Source organism: Engystomops pustulosus, chromosome 3, assembly GCF_040894005.1.
Source record: "Engystomops pustulosus chromosome 3, aEngPut4.maternal, whole genome shotgun sequence".
In the NCBI taxonomy this organism is placed as follows: Eukaryota; Metazoa; Chordata; class Amphibia; order Anura; family Leptodactylidae; genus Engystomops; species Engystomops pustulosus.
In genome coordinates this window covers 92,684,441-92,698,641 of record NC_092413.1, presented here as the reverse complement: position 1 = coordinate 92,698,641, position 14,201 = coordinate 92,684,441, and the positions used below count along the sequence as shown (strand labels likewise).

At 38.0% G+C, this 14,201-nt stretch overlaps 1 protein-coding gene across 1 annotated transcript in view; it reads left to right on the top strand.

Annotated features, from left to right (window-relative positions):
• PEX7 (peroxisomal biogenesis factor 7) overlaps window positions 1-14,201 on the top strand; it is a 167,635-nt gene that overhangs the window by 15,192 nt on the left and 138,242 nt on the right. Inside the window, exons 4-5 of the mRNA XM_072141445.1 lie at window positions 5,227-5,304; window positions 6,679-6,787. Coding sequence (XP_071997546.1) covers window positions 5,227-5,304; window positions 6,679-6,787 — 187 coding nt within the window. The remainder of the gene's footprint in view (window positions 1-5,226; window positions 5,305-6,678; window positions 6,788-14,201) is intronic.

Genomic DNA, 14,201 nt, shown 5'->3' with positions numbered 1-14,201 from the left:
TGCCTGAAATATGAATTTGCAGTCTCATTTATGTACTCTAGATAGTTTGATACTGGTTTATTAGGAGTCAGATTTTTGGCCATGTAGCCCTTGTGATTGAAAGCTATCCTTGTATGTACAGTCAGATATGTGGGGTTTGTAGACCTCTGACTAACGTGTTTAGTGAATGCCATATTGATATCATTGATAGGACTGCCCCAAGACTATACATAAAGAAATAGCTGTCTATCATTGACCTAATAACAAAGGATCTGGATACTTGTGTCCATGCTTATAGTTTTTTAAAATACATTTCCTAAAACTGCACTCAATATGTGGTACTGAGTTTAGATTTATTGGGGGGGGAACTTTTTTTTTTTTTTACTTTGCTACAAAATTAACAAAGATGTGAAAAAAGTAAAAGGGTCTGAAGACTTTCCAAATGCATTTTAATGTAAGTAAATGTTTTTTCTACTGTAGTCAGGGCTCTGGCACCAGTTCTGTAGCACACACATGGAACAATACAGTAAAGTAGTCCCGTGTGACTCCATGAACAACTTTCCTTTATTACCCGCGGGGAGAAAGCTTGAAAGTTTGGTGCAGCCGTTTTGTAATGTTCTTGTGAAGTTTTAATAGATAGGTGTTACGGTGCTGCACAGACTGCAGATAATGGCACAGCTTTTCTACTGCTGGGAGAAAGTGTTTCCTTTTATGAAAGTTCTCTTATGGTAATCCTTCTCTGCAATGGGAAGACATGAATTTTAATAGCCAAAGCAATTAGGAAGAGCTACACAGTGGAAGGTTTCTATAGATCAGCGGGAGGTTTATTTTTTAACTCTTATGTATTTTACTGGTGATATGGACCAGTTTGTAAGACGTAATGGGAAAACAGTAGTTTTCAGTAATGTCTAAGAGTGTGCATTAGCTTATTTTTGTTTTATTTGTTTATATTTGTTATTTTGTTGATTGCTAAAATACATGTTAAATTGACCTTTTATTGTTTTTTATAAGGGTGCAGACTGCAGCGGCCTAGCCTTTCCTCTACATTAGTTAACCCCTTAACGACCTGGCCCTTTTTTGTTTTTGCATTTTTCACTCCCCACCTTCAAAAATTTACAACTTTTTTATTTTTCCATGTAAAGAGCTGTGTGGGGACTTGTTTTCTATGTAACAAATTGCATTTCATAGCGACTGTATTTAATATTCCATGCTGTGTACTGGGGAAGCAGGAAAAAACTCCAAATGCAGTGAAATTGGTGAAAAAATGCATTTCCGCCATTTTCTTGTGGGCTTGGATTTTACGACTTTCACTGTGCGCCCCAAATTACATATTTCTTTCATTCTTTGGGTCGGTGCGATCACGGGGAAACCAAATTTATATAGGTTTTCACATTTACAAAAATGAAGACCTCCTGTACAAAATAAATTCTTCATTTGCAGAAGTACACGCACATACATTTTCCACAGTTTTCAGAAGTACACGCACCCTCTGATTTGTAGCTGAACTTGGGGAAGTGATGATGGATTGATGCTGTACATATTTATACATATTTTGGTACAAATGTATTCAGTTTTACTACCTTAACAAGAAAAATGGCAAGCATAATTTCCACATTTGTAGCCATTTATCGGCTAATTGTATAAACAAAAAAAAATATGCAATTAATAAATCTATCCTATTAAGTTAAAGGGAATTTGTCACCAGGGGCCTCAATTTCACTAAAGACAGGTTACAGAAGCCCATTACACCTGCATTGAAAATCTGCCTTTCTGCCTTTTATAAGCATTTGCATTACAAAATAATTGTGTGTTCTAACTTACCTTGCACCCTGAGAGAATCCTCTGTTAAGTCACAGGGGTTGGGCTTTGGTTTGGATGCATTTCAAAAAACATGTGACTTGTCTGTGCTGCAGACTGCTCAGCTCTTTGCCCCCACCTTTGTGCTCCTGTACAGCTCCTCCCTCCTGCTCCTTCACAGAGCTCACAGCCTGGTGAGCTGACATCAGTGGGAGAGGGAAGAGCTGTACAGGAGCACAAAGGTGGGGGCTAAAAGCTGAGGAGTCTGCAACACAGACAAGTCACATGGTGTTTTTTGAAATGCATCCAAATCAAAGCCCAACCCCTGTGACTTAACAGAGGATTCTGTCAGGGTGCAAGGTAAGTTATAACACTATTATATTGTAATGCAAATGCTTAGAAAAGGCAGAAAGGCAGATTTGCACTGCAGGTGTGATAGGTTTTAAATTATCACATCATGAAAAAAACATGGTAGAAATTGTTTTGATACTTCCATAGTTTCATTTAAAGAAGTGCATAGCCGAACTGCAAAAATTGACCTGGACATTCGGGTATCAATGACCCTTGATCATAAAAGAGGTTAATGCTTCTAGGCATCCAGCCACTATTTATTTACCAGGCTGCTTTGTTTACATTTGACCATATCAGCCAATCAGTGCTTTTACATGAAAGCCATCAACCCCTGAGTCACTTATCACTCAGCAGCGGATATATCCGACTCTGAGCTGATGCCGGCTCAGTTCAAGATCAGAACCGAGCCAGCATCGGGTACACTGGATGTCAGCTGTAACCAGTAGCTGACATCCCAGTGTAACACCCATGGTTGGAGTGGGCTCCAATCGCGGGTATTTAACTCGTTAAATGCAGCATTTAACTTGCCTGCCAACGGTCTTTCCGTAACGATCGCCCCTCCCTCCGCGCCATCTTCAGGGGGCGCCGATCATTCTTTTGGCAGCCCTGTGCCTCAATGACGTCATCTTAAAGGCACAGTGTCAGCCTATGCATGTGCATAGGCTGACTCAGCAAATACACTGCAATACATTAGTATTTTAGGGTATTATCATGAATAATTATATGATTGCTTGTTCATGTCCCCTGGTGGAACTAATAAAAAAGTTAAAAAAAAAAGTTATTCAATAAAAAATAAATTAATAAATGAATAAAAATGCCCATAAGCCCCATAACATATAAAGAGACACACAATGCACAAAAAAAATCTAAATCATAACACAAACCCCACATATATAGCATCACCGCATTTGTAACAACCCTTAGATTTTAAACCCGTTATTAACCCCTTTGATAAACACTGTAGAAAAATTTTTTAAAACCCCCTCAAAAATTTGGATTTTAACCTATTTCATCATCATTCTTGGTGTAAAAAAACATATGTACTCAAGATACTGTTGAAAAGTACGACATGTCCTGCAAAACAAAAAATCGATCAAGCAGCTCCGTAGCCAAAAAAATTACATTTGGAAGACGATGCAAAAATTATAATTTTTTCCCCACTTTAGGGTTTTATTTGGCAAATTTAGTAAAACATAAGAAATATCTAAGTATGGTATCCCCGTAATTGTATTGACCCATAGAATACGGATAACATGATTATTATGCTTTACGGTGAACACCAAAAAAAAAAGTAAAAAATCCAGTACAGAATTGATGGTTTTCTACTCCTTCCCTCTAAAAAAAATAGTTTATACATTTTCAACAATAGGGGATACCAACCCCAAAATGGTAACACTGGAAAAATCATCTCATCCTGTCACATGGCCCTATTAACGAAAAAGTTAAAATTTTATAGCCTACAAAAGGGGCCAATGAGAAAAATAAATTCCTGGCAGCTTCAGGGCTCTCCTTGCCTCCTGCGCCTCACTGTGGGTCCATGAACCAAGTAACGGCTACATGTGGGGGGTCCCTGTACTCGGGAGAAATTGTAGAACAAATTTTAAGATGGGTTTTATCTTTTGGAAATGTGTACATTTTAAGGATAATGAACGTATAACCCACAAAATTTGAACATTCTAGATTTCACCTCCATTTTGACTTAATTACTATGAAGATCTCAACGGGTTAACAATCTTCCTAAAAGTTGTTTCTGACCGTTAAGGGGTGCAGGTTTGAAAATGGGTTGGTTATATAGGGTCGTTTTAATGCTAAATATTTAAAATTTCATTCAAAACAGTAATTATCCCCAAAATAGTAAATTCGGAAAATACGGAAAACCGAGATTCGATTTGTAAGCCGCGTGACATCAAAATAAGTTACCCAGACATTTCAAAATTTATGAAAATGTAAAGTAGACATGGAAATGTTATTCAGCAATTTATTTAGGTGGTAAATCTATCTGCCTGAAAACGCAATGATTTAGAATTTCCAAAATTCATCATTTTTTCTTTCTTTTTGTAAATAAACTAAAAACTTATCAGCCAAAATTTACCACTAAAATGAAGTACAACATGTGAGGAGAAAACATTCTCATAATCGCTTTGATAAGAAACAGTGTTCAAAAGTTATAACCATATAAAGCGACACATGTCAGAATACAAAAAAATGGGACTGAACCCTAAAGGGGTATTCCCATTTGGGCATTGACATTTAATTTAATTAATTTGCCATATGTAAACATTTCTTCAATTAGATGTTATTAAAAAAATGTTCCTGTGTGAAGATAATTTCTCATAAATGTAGTCATGTTGTCCCTTAGAAACGAGATAGCTTCCTCGGACATGACCACCTCATATTTTGGCAGCGGTGGCCAGACATGCGCTATCGAGTCCTGCCTGACCTCCTGGCTTCAGCGATCATTACCATAGGACGGCTGTGGGACCTGTAGTAACTCATATACAAAAACTTTTGTTTCTTTGTGCAATCCCTCCAGGTGAGGTGGCCGTATCCACGGACACACTCATGTTTCTAAGGGACCATATCACTACATAGAGAAATTATTTTCACACAAACATTTTTTTAATAACATCTAATTGAAGAAATGTATATATATGGCAGATTAATCAAGCTGAATGTGAATGCCCAGACGAGAATACCCCTTTATGCTATAAACTGGCTACGTTCTTAAGGGGTTAAATAGGTGCATTTTTAGACACCCCTAAGGGTGGTGGCACACGTGCCATTTTGAACCCGTTTTTAGTCCGACTTTAGTCCTTTTTTTTGTCCGTTTTTAATTAAGATAATTAGGAAAGCTGACAGAAAACGCATGCGGTTTTTAAAAAAAAAAAATATGCATGTGTTTTTAACGGACTGAAAACGCATGACTAAAAACGGACTAAAGCGGCTTCAAAACGCCACAAACCCTTATCCACATATATGCACCAAATTAGCTTAGCAAATTATTTGTTGTTATTGCAACAAAAATTCTCACTAAAAGCTGGTGTTTTTTTTTAAAATTGCCTGTGTCCTTTATCTAATTTAGATTTGTTACATATACAGGTATACAGCGTGGATTGGAGTCAGACAAGAGGAGATCAGTTTGTTATATCTGGATCCTGGGATCATACTGCAAAATTAGTAAGTTAAAAATGACTGCACTGTTGATTTTTGTTAATACCTATTATGTACTTTAATGTGTTGTGTTGCATTCAGTGGTTTCATTAACATATGTATCAGCATTATAGACACTTGTACAAGCAGCTTCACACATTGGGAAAAATTTTCATTTGGATAATGCTGTCAACCCAGCTGCACAGCAATACTCAGTATAATGCTGCTGCTATCTAGGAAAGAGCTTCTTCTGTTGGTATAATTTCACAGGAAGGGGTGAAGCCTCTTGGAAACATTACAGGACTGTACATGATTCAGAAAGCAGAGAACCTGCAGCAGTAATGTCTGACTAACTATTTGTGATGTGGATGAGAGGCTTGTTATTACTTGGGACAGAAGTATTGTCTAACTACATGTGTATGTATGGAGGTTTGATTGCGCAGGATTGTATGAACTTATATGGACTGAAAAAAAGGTTAGAGGAGCGGTCCGGTGTATTCATGAGGAGGCAATGACAGCTGCATGATGCCCGTCAGTGGTGGCGAACCTATGGCACGGGTGCCAGAGGCGGCACTCAGAGCCCTTTCTGTGGGCACACGGGCCATCGCCCCATCACACCTGACAGGACTCAAAGAATCTTCCTGCAGTTCTAAGAAACTTAAAAGATGCTGCTTTCAGTCATATTTTGATACTAACTTGGCTACTTGGGACTGTAGGAAGAGGGAGAATGAGTAGACAGGGCCGAATTATCTTTGGAGGACCTCCTGCTGGCCCCTACAGGTCTACAGAGGGACACTGGAAAGAAGCTAAAATGATGCAAATTTTCCATCTTTCTACTGTGTTGCTGTCCTCAGGAGGCCAATCTGATTGAAAGTTATTGAACAGGGAGCAATAAGCTATTGCTTTGATTTTAGGTTGGCACCACGCAATAAATAACGGGGGTTTTGGGTTGCAGTTTGGGCACTTGGCCGCTAAGAAGGTTTTTAAAGGTGACAGGTCTTCTTTAAGTGCAGAACATAGATAATGTTACTTATACAGTATTTAAGAAAAAACACAATGCTAGATGCAATGATCCCTAAGAAGCAGTTTGTAAAATGTAGCTAGTGAGTCATAGGCGCCACATTTCATTAAAATATTGTTCATCTAGCAATAACAGACCTTTTTCTGCAAAATGCAAAAAATTAAAGAAGCGAATTACACCCTTAAAGGACATCTACCACCATGGTGAAGGACTGGATGCAAATGAGCCTGAGGGGCTCCAGGCTCCATTAACCCCTATGGAGGTTCATTTGCATACAGTCCTTCATAGTGGTGGTGGATGACTTTTAAGAGAACAAGAAAAATCTTCATGAGACCTTTTATTTGCAGGGATTTTGATCACTTTTGAATTTTGTTTTGTAGTGGGATCCTTCTGTTGGGAAGTCTTTGTGCACCTTCATCGGTCATGAGAATATTGTGTACAGCACAATCTGGTCACCTCATATATCTGGCTGTTTTGCATCTGCATCCGGTAAGGAACCATTTTGACTCCACCTGCCAGTATGTCAGGGGTGTCGCTAGGCTGTATGATCCGGGGCTCGTGCCCCGGATCTAAAGAGCGGTGCCCCGAATGTCTTGCCGGCTCTAAGCTCAGCCCGGCATGAGTTAATCTGCCCAGCAGCTGAGAGGTCCGTCGGAGATGATTGGAGCTCAGCCAATGCAGCTTAACATCATCAATTAGCTGAGCTCCAATCAGCTGCTGTGATCTCCGTCGCGCCACAGCTTTCTGTCATTTGTACAGCGGACTGACAGTGACAGGTGAGGTAACAGCTGTGGGGGCGCTCATAATGTAATTTAATGTACAGTAATGTGATTTAGTTGTCAGTGTATTCAGTGGGGTACAGTGTATATACAGTGGGGTACAGTGGTCAGATACAAGTGGTTCAAGCATATATACTAAACCACCAAAATGTATATGAGCACTGTACCCCCACAAGAAACTATAAGTCACTACTGTACCTCCACAATACGATGTATTAACCCCAGAATCCCCAGTGCCAAGGGCTATACTTGTCAGGGACTAGTGCACTTGTCAGATACTGTGTATTGTGGGGGTACCATGGTGCCATACAGTTTATTATGGCGGTACAATGTTCATATATACGGTTTATTCTGAAGTTACTGTGGTCAGATATAAGGGGTTTTGTAGTTATAAGGGTTTTTTCAGAAACTGACCACTGTAACTCCAGAATAAACCATATATATGAACATTGTACCGCCATAATAAACTGTATGGCACCATGGTACCCCCACAATACACAGTATCTGACAAGTGCACTAGTCCCTGACAAGTATAGCCCTTGGCACTGGGGATTCTGGGGTTAATACATTGTATTGTGGAGGTACAGTGAGAAGTGAAGGTACAAGAGAAAAAAAACTTTAAAAATAATAGCTAATAAAAAATAGTAAAAGTCCCCTAAATGCCCGATCCACTGTAAAAATCACATATAATCTGAAAAAGTGAAAATCAACACACAAACATATGACTATAGGGCATACATGTCTGAAACTTCATTAAAAGTGCTTTTTCTGTGTATAATGCAGGGGGCGCCAGATTTATTAAGATTGAGCACCAGAAATCATGAACATGGCGCTTACCTGCATCGGACAAGAGTTCACCAATTTTTTGTGGTGCACCTTTAACATAGGGCGCGCAACACAATTTGCATGCTGGAACGCCCCCTAATATGTGTTGCATGGAAGCATCAAAAACAGTTGCTTGCGACACAGTCACAGCACAGACACATCTTAAATACCTTTGCAAGCCGTTTATACAGAAGTGTGGCGCAAAGCTCTTAGTAAATGTGCCCTTATGTCTGCAACAATTTGTTCAATAAAATAAAATTATTAATGAACCCATGTGGTAAACGGAGTGAAAAAATCTGCCAAAAATGATGTCATATGCACATCCAACTACACAATAAAAAGTAATGACATTTAAAGGAAACCTACGGTATCAACAGGAGACCCATTTTTAGCACCCCCTAGCGCCCACAGAGCATAGTACATACACTGGCAAAGATTTTTTTATAATTTTTCGTACACATTTGTTTAATTTTTGAAAATGTATTAAAACGCAATAAAACCTATATAAATTTCATCACCATGATTGCACCAAACCAAAGAATAAAGTAGAGGTGTTATATGGAGCGCAGAGTGAAAGTCGTAAAAACTGAGCCCACAAGAATGTTACGCACATGCGTTTTTTAAACATTTTTCCACATTTGGAATCTTTTTCCTGCTTCCCAGTATACTGCATGGAATACTAAATAACATCACAGGAAAGTGAAATTTGTTATGCAAAAAAAATTTGGGATTTTTGAAGGTGGAGATTGAGAAATGAGCGAAAAAACCCTGCGTCCTTAAGGGGTTAAATGATATCTACGTATTGTGACACATGGCAGATTTGAAAAATCTGGCTGCGTCCTGAAGATCTAAAATGGCTTGTTTGCTAAGGGACTAAGTTGAATGAAACCCTAAAAATACATTTTAACTTTTAATATGACTGATGGGGAGCCTTACATCAGTTGACCCCAGTGTCTAATGCGGTATCATTCAGGGTAACCTATTTTAGTTGTACATAGTTATTCACAGTACTTGTGTATATAGGGGTAAATAAGAATTTGATCCACTGCTGCTTTGGCATGTTTTCCCACCTACAAAGAATGAGGAGGTCTAAAAATTTTTTCATAGGTCGCTTTAACTTTGAGAGACAAAATCTAAAAAAATACAAAAAAAAAATCACACTGTATAATTTTTAAATAATAAATTAGCATTTTATTGCATGAAATAAGTATTTAATCAACCAACCAGCAAGAATTTGTCTTTTAACCCCATAGCGCAATAAGACGTACCTGTACACATTATTGCACATGGGGGAGTATGAAGAGGGCTCACAGGCTGAGCCCTCTTCATACTCACCGGGTGCTTGCTTCACAATGAAGCAAACATCCGTCGCTAACACCCGCGATCGGTGCTTGCACCGATCACGGGTGTTAACCCTTTGATCGCAGCCGGCATCTTGGCTCCGATCGTCACTCTCCGTGACGTCATCAGGGAGCAGCGATCCGTTGCCAAGACAGCCTCGGGTCACTCAAAGATCTGAGTCTATCATGTTTTAGGCTATCTGTTACATTGTGCCACTGTAGTATGGCAGTATATGGTAGGATCAATCAGACAACCTAGGGTTAACGTACCCTAGGGGGTCTGAAAAATAGTAAAAATTAAAAATAAAAAAAAAGTTATAATAAAAAAACCTAAAAATTCAAATCACCCCCCTTTCCCTAGAACTGATCTAAATATAAATAAACAGTAAAAATCATAAACACATTAGGTATCGCCACGACTGAAAATGCCCGATCTATCAATATATAAATACCATCACTATGAAGTCCAATTTGTTATGCAGAAAACAAGCCGGCCGGAGCTCTCTACATGGAAAAATAAAAAAGTTATAAATTGTATGATAAAAATTACAGATCTCTTGTTTGTTAGTGGGAAACTTGCAAAAACATCAGTGTATGAAATAATTAGTTTCCCCACAGTGTGTGTATATATATATATATATATATATATATATATATATATATATATATATATATACACACACAGTGGGGCAGATTTATCAAGCAGTCTGAAAGTCAGAATATTTCCAATTGCCCATGGCAACCAATCACAGCTCCCCTTTAAAATATTCATGAGCACTGGTGAAATGAAAGCTGAGCTGTGATTGGTTGCCATGGGCAACTGGAAATATTCTGACTTTCAGACTGCTTGATAAATCTGCCCCAGTATGTGTGTTTCTAGCTTGTTTGATAATGATACTAGAGTGGATCAGGAATCAGTTTCTCTTTTCTTTTTTTTTTATATCAGTGCAGCATATAGTTAAATATGGATATTAGAAGTTATTTTCCTGGAAAAAATTTAGCTACAAGCAGCATATCCCAGGAACAGGGAAAACAAAATGAAGCACAGCACAGCTCTAACTCTGCAACTGAGACAGATGAGATAGAGGATACAGAACCAGCATGCAGATCTAAAGCACTGACAAGCGCAGTCTTGCCCTCAGTTCTTGGTGAACGTGAGAAAGGCCCAATGCAACCGAAGCTAGCACAGTTTCCTTTTGAACAATATGGGCAGCGTAAACGTTCTTTCCAATATCACTGGTTTGAGAAGCATAGCTGGCTTGAGTATTCTGTTGAGCAAAATGCAGCCTTTTGATTCCCATGTAGAAAATTTGGTCATCAACAGAAACGATATAATAAAGATGCATTACTTAGTCATGGAGGCTTCAAAAATTGGAAGCGAGCTCTGGATTCTTTTAAAGAACATGAACTTTCAACATCACATATATCTAGTACACAGGGCTGGTGTGTATTTAAAGACTATCAAAAACATGGAAGCATAGTAGATCAGCTTAATATTGCTTCAGAGAGTGAGATAAGGGAGAGGTGTGACTATATGGCCAGACTAATTGGCATAGTGCAATTTTTTGGCCGAAGTGGAATACCCTTTCGTGGCCATGATGAGACTGATGGCAGTCGAAATAAAGGGAACTTTTTAGAGTGCTTAAATTTATTGAAGACATTTGACCCCTTTCTACAAAACTACAGTCCACCGAATAATGCTACCTACACATCTCCATTTTCACAAAATGAAATTCTTGAGTCCTGTGCAGATGAAGTTATTGCCAAATTAGTTAGCAATGTTAAGAAAGCAGGAATGTATTCTGTAATGGCTGATGAAGCCAGGGATGGTCACTACAGAAAATTATTAGCACTTTGTGTGAGATGTGTTACACCTGAAAATGGCGTACCTACGGAACATTTTCTTGGATTCAAAGAGTTAAAAGAATTTGATGCCCACACTATAGCAGCTTCCATAGAGAATAGTCTCGGGGAACATGGATTAGAAAAGATACTGTGTTGCACAAACCTATGATGGTGCAGCTGTTATGAGTGGCATAAGTGGTGGGGTACAAGCCAAATTTCAAGAAAATCATCCAGAAGCCATCTATGTTCATTGCTATGCCCATGAGCTAAATCTTGTTCTTTGTTATATTTTTTTGAAACTTTAGAAACATTATACACATTTTTTACAACCTCTCTTGTCCATCATAACAAATTTACTGATGTTCAGAGCAGTTTAGAGTTAGGTGCAAGCCAGCTTATCCAACTCTCAGACACCCGCTGGTCCTGCCAGATTCGATCCGTAAAGGCAGTTATTGCAGATTACTCTCCTGTTGTTCAGTGCCTTTCAGAAGCAAGATCACCTGTCGCAATGGGATTACTCATTTGCATGAAAAAGTAGTCTACAGTTTTTTGCCTGTTTATGTTTAATTCCCTTCTGTCTACAACCGAAGGTTTCCATAGATTGCTGCAAAAAGAAGATTTAGACTTAGCAACTGCAGTTAATTATAAAGAGGCACCTGAAAACGGAACTGAAATATACAATGAATCAGTAGCTTTGCTTAATGCAAACAACATACCCATTCCAGAACCCAAAGCACCACGGAGAAAACAGAAAAAAATGGATGACTTTGTGGCTCAAGCAACATGTGGCATGAGGGAAGAGCTAAATATACTAGATGCACTAACACAAAATGTATTTTATCCATGTTTAGACAGAATGCTCTCTGAACTGGACAACAGATTTTCTAGCATAAAACCAGACATTCTCAATGGGATTCAAGCATGCAATCCACAATCACAAAATTTTCTTTCCTCTGACTTGCATGCATTGGCTAAACATTATAAAATTGAACTAAAACAAGAAGTGCAAAAAATTTTTTGTCAAGGAAATATGAAAGTGCAACAAATTTCACAATGAACACTCTGTATGATAACTTGGATCCACTTATGTTTCCAACGCTAAAGAAAGTTATTCAAATAGTCTTGACTATCCCAGTAAGTGGCTGCAGCTGTGAACGGTCATTTTCAGTACTACGACGACTTCATAACTGGCTAAGACAGACAATGGGTCAGTCAAGACTCAATCATCTTGCCATCCTTTCAGTAGAGAAAAAAATCCTCAATTCAATTACAGATGAAGCCGTCATTGATCGTTTTGCCAATAAACACAAAAGGCGTCACCTACTAGTTTACAAGAAATAGTTTATCGACCCTTCAAATTTATTATTGTAGTGAAGTCAGTTGGTTGTGCAAAATTAACAAAATTTTTGTATACTATGTTGTGATATTATGTTTGGCACATAGGTTTGCAGTATATTTAATAAATGGTTCTCAACGGCTTCTCTTTTTTCTGTAGGTCATGATATCTATTTTGACTGTAGGATGCATTCAAAGAGCTAAGCCTGTTGTACAATGATTCATCCATTTTTCACATCATTATGCTGCAGAGATAGCATACTGACCCTTAATTGTCTTTCTGGCTATTCACATGTCCTTTTTCTTTTACTGAGTAGATCATATGTGAAAATAAACGGAGGTCGATATAATACTGACACAAAACAAACAGAAAGCAGATGTATTTTTTGCAGATGCACCACCTACATGCCCGTTTGAATGAGCCCTTAAAGTGAACATTTATTCAAGTGTAGTGTAAGGTAGATTCCTATTGTTATGGCTACTTTCAGCAATGGCACTTTTTTATGACGTTTTTTTCCTTCTTAACATTATCTTACAGTAGATTGAATGTGTTCTGTCCAAACCATATAACAGACTTATATTACTCCTCCAACAATTGCATTTAAATGAGCTAGTTTTTACTACAAAATTTAAAAGAAACATGAATTCTAGATAATTCATGGTAATGAGACCTTTAGGAACCACAAACAATGCATCTTTCGTTTGCAGAATCTTTATTCTGGTAAGTTTTAATCAATTTTATGATATATTTATGAATTTCTTATGTCAACTGTTCCCCAAAGTTTGTACAGCATTTTATGTTGGTTTATTGGTTGTGCTATGTGTGGGTTGGTGTATTGAACATTTTACATTGTCAGTATATTGACTACAGGTTTAAAATGGGTAAAAGAAGTACAGTAATTTATTTCAAAATTCCTGGGGCCCGTGCCCCGGATGTTTTGAGACCCTAGCAACGCCCCTGCAGTATGTACCAAAATGTCAGAATGCACACTGGAATAATCCACTGGATTTGCATATTGAAAATCTGCCTCAATTTCTGCTTGTCGTCCATGTTTTTTTTAAATGCAGATTTTATGGGGAATCCACAATGTGTGCGGGTACCACAGCAATGTCCAATTTTAAAAAGAAAAATGAAAATATAGTGTGGTTTACTACATGGACAGTCATTTCTCTGCTGTACTCATTGATGTGTAGCTCTTATCATTTGCATTGTAAACTTCTGTCCTCTGTGATGTATAAAATTATTTGTCCACCAGGTGGTGGTCTTTTATTTTTCAATGGCTTTAATACTGCAAAATCTTTTTACGCTGATAAAAGTGTACTGCTGGGATGGGGAATCTGGTGCTAGTCTTGTCAGCTGGATCATTTCGGTATTTTTTTAACTGTAAATTTGTTAAAAATGTAGTATTGTGCAGTAGATGATGAGGACTAGTAAAATAAATGACTGGGAAGTTACAGCATTGTTATACAATGAAACCTGTTCTCAGCATGTCTATGTCTTCATTACTTTTATCACTCCTTCAACATTGGCAGGGAACCTGAAGGAGAATTCAGACATAAGGCCCTGGCAGTGACTATAACCTCTGTAAGCCCTAACCGATACACCATCTGTTCTTAAGGGAATGTATAGATTGTCATTATACTTTATTCTTTCAGAATAAATTATAGGCACAAATGCTTAGCTTTGGAAAAAATGCTAACATTTAAAGCTATCTTCTTCAAAACATTCTGCAATCCCTAAATTCAAATGTATATAGTGTATTCTATATGTGTATAAAA